Raw genomic sequence first — 6,000 nt, forward strand, 5'->3', positions numbered from 1 at the left:
ACATTCTGCTTGGACTTTAGATTACTATAATTAATTTCACATCTTCGGGATGACGCAGATATAAGAGTATAGACACCTTGGGTAGTTTTTATTTCCTAAACGAATACCAGCATCAGTCTAATTATGCAAATATGTCTCCAGTATAAAGTAGTTGCTGTCAGAGAGAAAACATAGCCTGAACTAGAGAGCTTCCAGGATCTATAATTTATATCAGGTACAATACATGGGCAGGATGTAAAAGGGGAAAAAAAGCAATATGTTGGAAGCAGCAAACTCAAAGCATAATAAATGAAAGACAAATGGGCAGAAAGAGGAGTAGATATTTATTAAAAAACTAAATTTAACTAGAGGAAAAAAAAGTCCATCAACACCTAAACAGAAGGAAAACAAAGCCTCAGCAGGTTTAAGAGCTATTAAACAGATGTGTGATTAAAAAATAATTCCTAAATGGCCAAGAAACTTTAAATGGTTTCATTCCAATAACAATAATAAGAGCCCAGCCTGAAAAAAACCCAGCATGTTTCCACAGGCACTCATTTTATTGTCAGGTTAAGCAGTAAGACAGATGTCTATGGAGAGCGATGAGTGCTGCAATACAATAAACAGAATAATAATAAAATAATTAAATGTGTCCTTAATTTATTAAAACTGGAAATAAATACACAATATAAATGATTATATCCGAGTTAAATACATCAATATTTTCATAAAGTCATAAAGTGAATATAATTATTTCATAATTTATTTCTAATATATTATGAAATAATTTTATTTACTTAATAAAATTAAATTAATATATTTCATTGAGACTTATTTAATTAACTATATGTGTTTTAAATTAATTAATGACACATTGAAATAATGATTTCATAAAGTACTTAATTATAATTACAATTGATTCAGTGGTGTTCTGCAAAGATTTCAGGATGATAATAATGTTTAGGAAAAAATAACGATAAAAGTTTGCAAAAAAACAGAGCTAAGTTTCACTTTTCTCTCCATGAAGATATTTTAAATAATAATACTATGTAAAAATATAAAAAACATAAAAAATAAAATAAAGCATAGAAGTCTGTGCTTGGTATTCTTCCAAACAGAGGAAGCTAAGGACCTGAGAAAGGGTGCTTCCCGGTAAAGGAAGGGTATGAAGGGGGTGTCTTGCAGCTAAATATAATTTTTTTCCCCAGATATTGATTAAAAAGAGTAAAATAACTGATTGAAGACTTTCCACAGGAAGTGATTCCACATAAAACAACAAAGGTGTGCATAGTTGAGCTTTATGTTTATGTTAATATAGAATCCTTTACATGGTTCTTTAAGTAATCATGGACGATATAATCATGTGATTGTGTTTTTCATGTTTTTCCTTGTTAGAAAATGACCGACCCACCTCCCTGGTCCCCGACCTCATTGACTACAACATGCCTCTAACTGCCACCTACCTGAAGCAGATGAAACTGCAGTGCATGACAGCCCCTGAGAGGGTGAGTGCACCTCTCTGTGACATGATGTTTTAACCCAAGCTTTTCTCATTATACAACACGCCAACTATGCAGCAAAATCCATATCTGTGCAAATCCTCAGGTTTATTCTCTTTTAAAGCTGTGAGAGGCAAATATGTTCTGCGCAGGTTAATCAGAGCTTCCTGTTCCCCAACTTTGAATTTAGCATTAAATAAGGAGAGTGATCCTCCTGCTGGGAGGAGGAGCGATGTGTGAGGAGAGGATTTAGGAAAGCTTTTATGAGAGTGACGTCACAGGTTTAAGACCCCTCCCACATGTCGCCGCTGTGACAGAAACACTCAAGAACTGCTCCCACTGAAGTGCAGGGAAGCAGCTCTTGGTCATGATGATGTAGGCCTCAGTCTCCAACAATTAGGATTAAACAGCCAGGACGAGTCAGACTGTGATCTGTGGGTGAGTACAGAGGAACATATTCCCATCACTGCTTCAGTTTTAATAGGACCAGTTTTTAAATAATTAACCTTATAAAGAGGTATGTCAGCATTGCAGGAGACACAGAGGAATAGATTCACTTTCTGTACTGCTCGAGTTTACCTGTTAAAACAGCAACCGGCTCGGATTGCTGCAGCTTTTTGTTTAAAAAAGTAATGTGCATGTTGTTCCTCCAGACTTGGCATGTTCGTGGAGTGAACGGTTTATAGAAAAAGACAAATTGTATAAAATCAATATTGAATTTATTTGCTCTACACCCACTTACAGTAAGATGAGTCTTCATGCTGCACACATTGTGTATGAGTGAGTTTTAGGTTCTGTAACTTTATTTAAAAAATATATGTTCATACTCTGCAGTACAATATCCTCTTTGCTTGACCTATTTGTGATAATGTACATAGGATGCGGTAATCTCAACTCTCCTGCATTAGTTGTATGTTCTTTTAAATCCTAGATGTTAATGTTATTTGGAATCATTGTGATTAGAGACTGTTTTTAATCCTGCATGGCTCACTTAGTGCCTAATAGAGCTGTCAGTGAGCATTCCAGTCCTCCACAAACCCTCCTACAGCAGGATGGACTCGTATTCCCAGGGGTTTGGGCCTATTTGTCTGTTCGTGTGAGGGAAATGAGATGACAACACGTATTTCTGCTCCCTTCCACTCACACACAGGGGTAGCTGCGCTCCCTCTGAGCGAGACGCCAGCTGACACATGACGGAGTAAATGCGGGTCATTTGTAAGCAAACTGGCCTTTTTCCCTGTGTGGAAGCATTTCTTTTTGGTGCGCCCTGTAGGTCTAAAGGTCGGGTTAGGCTTTGAGTTATCTGCACGATTATTTAGCAGTAATTTTTATAATCTTTACACCAGTGTTGTACTCATGTTTTTGTTGCACTACAACAGGCATCTTATGGTCCCTGCGTAAGGGAGTTAAAAATAGCTATGATCCAAGAAACATAGTAAAGAGAGAGACCCAATAGGCCCATCTTTCTTTCTCCTGCTCTGCCTAGCAACACAATTAAAAATTTATAAATTTGGTCAGCTCAGTAAGAATTAAACAATTTATTTCATTATAATTGACAGTTTATTTTTTATTTGAGGGTTTTCTGGAGCATTTATTTAGCAGAACAAGGGAATATGAGGCCAATAAGAGGCTTTTATATCAAACCATCTATCTGCACAAAAGCTTTCAAACCACTCAGGATAATCAAGGCATTGTTTAAGCAAATGATCCCCTCTCAAACAGCCTTTGGATTTGCTCAGATAAAAAGTTTATTGTTTCTCATACTCGTAGTGATCCCAAAAACTATTCTTATCAGTTAAACCTCTGCATATTTTGCAACCACAGCAACATTCTGTGTATTTTATTGTATTTTTATGTAATAGAGCAAGACAAAGTCTTTAAGGCAGACAATTTAGAACAAATACAGAGTTTTTAAATTAAGAAAACCTCCAACAAATTTGAAACACTCATCTAAATTAATCTAATCTTTTAGTTTTATTTGCAGTACAATTGTCATGATTTAATGCAAGATCAGACCCAAATGCAGAAGACCAAACAGGGAGACTAGGGAAAAGGTTTAACAGGTTCATTTAGGAGATTGTGAAGAATCCAGTGTTGCTCTGAACACTGCTCAACCGGAACTGAAAGGTGAGGGGAAGACACTGCAGTTAGTTCAGGCTCAGTGGGAAATTAGATTATCGAACTTGAAGAGGAGAAATAAATTGCTGACTCACATTTCCAGAGAAGTCGTTGACTCTTTGATTCCAGTCTGTGTGCGGTAGTTCCAGTGTTTGTCTGATTCAGTGGAGGACGGACAGGGTTTACCCAGAATGTGATTGTCTGTAGGTGAACGGAGAAGCTGACTGCCACTTAGATTTCCTGCGGTACTTGAACGGGTCGTAGTGGAGATGAATCCCTTGCTCAGTGTGAAGCTCAAACAATCTCTTAAAGAAAAAGTTGATTCAAACCTCCTGTTTAAATCCTCAACTCAGCTTGAAGCTCAGATGATCCTTCCAGGGAGAGAAGGTCAGAAAAATCCAGTTTGCAGGATGACTTCCTGCCGAGAGGCAAAGACAAAAACAAGATTAAAACTCAGGTTGACAAGAACTCAGTTTGACTCAGCTTGGCTAGAGTACCCAAAACTGGCAAACACTCTGGCGTCGAGGTAGTGGCAGTCAGCAGCTTAAGAGCGCTCCGTTAACGAGGATAACTCACAGCAGGTGTGTAGGGAGGCGGACCAGAACCAGGCGCCTCCTGGTGGAGGAAGGGAGATAAACACAGAAAAAATATATACAAAGACAGGAATCCTGACAACAATGTTTGCATAAAGAAATCTATTACAAAAAAATTATGGTCTTGAAGCTCTAAGTCTGGCCTAGCGAAAAAGGTTCTTGATTTTGTAAACAGTTTTCTCAAAGTAATGCAAGTGACACAGAAAAGATGTTTAAGAAGGTGCTCTTAGCAGATTGTACCCATATTGACCTTTGTGGCTACATTTTATTTGCCCTAATTGGAAAAAAAAGTTGTGAACACACCATCCATGCAGTAAAATATGTTTTTTCTTACTGCCAGGAAAGCTAGTTCCAGCAAGCAAGAGGAGGAACTCAGTCAACCCTGGAAGATAACTGGTTTTAGTTAGAACTACATTAAAATGTCCCTGATTAAAGCATATCCTGGTCTGACCTAAGGTCCTAGTCAAAGTCCAGACTTTAGATCTTATGTATGACCCTTTGTGAATGTGAATACAATTGAGCTAATCTCACAAATATGAATGGGAAATACTTTGGTTTCTACATATACAAAAAGTAAGTAGAGATAAACCTTAAAAGAAGCTTGTAGCTATAATCACAAGGAGACGTGCTTCTTTAAAGATTTGAGCCAAAGCTAGGCACGGTACACTTTTAAGATTTTTATTTGTATTGTTTAGAAACTAGCCATCCGGGGGAAAAAATTTACTTTTTAAGGCACTATATCAGTTATCTCGTTTTGCCTATTTGTTCCTAGGTCTGAAATCCTTTCTGTTAAATAATTACCCCTCAGGATGACAGTTCGGTGAGCAGCGAGGAAATGAATAACGCTGAGCCCACTTGGGTTGCAGCTGAACAGCCAGCAGTGCCTGAACCGAGGTCACCCAATGGAGAGCGGGTCAGCAACCCGGCCGCCATTGTCAAAGAGGAGGATGGTAAGACTATGAAGCATTACTCAAGGATGAATGAGGTATTGAAGAAGATGTTTCTAGATTTATTTTATGGCTTTAATTCTATTGGTTTTATTTTAGGTGAGGTATTGGTCCCTGTTAGTTTTACAGCCCTGTGACATACCCCCTCTCATACTACGACTAAGAAAACGGCACAAACATTTAAGCCAAAGTTTCTTTAAATGTTCTATGTCAAGCTTTTTAAGCCTTCTAAGGTAAACTATAGGTTAATACATGATGATATATTGTCTTTCACACTATAAACTATTTATTTGTTATGAAATATTAGTCAGGGTGCCATTAATGGTGCCTTTGCTGTGATGCCTCTCTTCCCCTAAAAAAAACAATGGCTGATCTAGCTCTTATTGTTTAGATTAGTTTCTAAATATAAACACTTTTTCTCAGCTTTTACCAGAAATTATCTCAATATGACTCTCATATCCCCTTGCCAAAAGGGGCAGGCGCGGCGTGGTTAGGATAGGTTAGGATCTTGGATTTGGTACAAAACTAACAGATTTGAGCATTTCTGCTTCATATGAATGCTATATTTAATATAGACCTATGTGATCTATCGTTCGCTTAGAATAACGTTTTTTAAACTGAACCAAAAATGAAAAATCTAGTTTTAACTTCGTTAATAAATAAAAAAGATCATCTGCAATCAGTCTTAGGTGTAAACGAAAGCTCGGGGCCCAACATGAAACCCTGTGGAACTCCACATTTTCGCTGATTCGAAATTATTACTGAATTGATATATATTTTTCTATAAAATGAATCTTTCCAAATAATTTAGACAATTAGTTTTAAAACACCGTACTTTATAGCAATATTCACTTTTTAAAAAGT

At 37.1% G+C, this 6,000-nt stretch overlaps 1 protein-coding gene across 1 annotated transcript in view; it reads left to right on the top strand.

The window, feature by feature from the left end:
- LOC107090737 (nucleolar protein 4-like) overlaps positions 1 to 6,000 on the top strand; it is a 37,280-nt gene that overhangs the window by 21,665 nt on the left and 9,615 nt on the right. Inside the window, exons 4-5 of the mRNA XM_015384296.1 lie at positions 1,375 to 1,484; positions 4,998 to 5,139. Of these exons, the coding sequence (XP_015239782.1) occupies positions 1,375 to 1,484; positions 4,998 to 5,139 (252 nt within the window). The remainder of the gene's footprint in view (positions 1 to 1,374; positions 1,485 to 4,997; positions 5,140 to 6,000) is intronic.

The sequence above is a fragment of the Cyprinodon variegatus genome, unplaced genomic scaffold (assembly GCF_000732505.1).
Source record: "Cyprinodon variegatus isolate N-32 unplaced genomic scaffold, C_variegatus-1.0 Scaffold309, whole genome shotgun sequence".
NCBI classification, from domain to species: domain Eukaryota; kingdom Metazoa; phylum Chordata; class Actinopteri; order Cyprinodontiformes; family Cyprinodontidae; genus Cyprinodon; species Cyprinodon variegatus.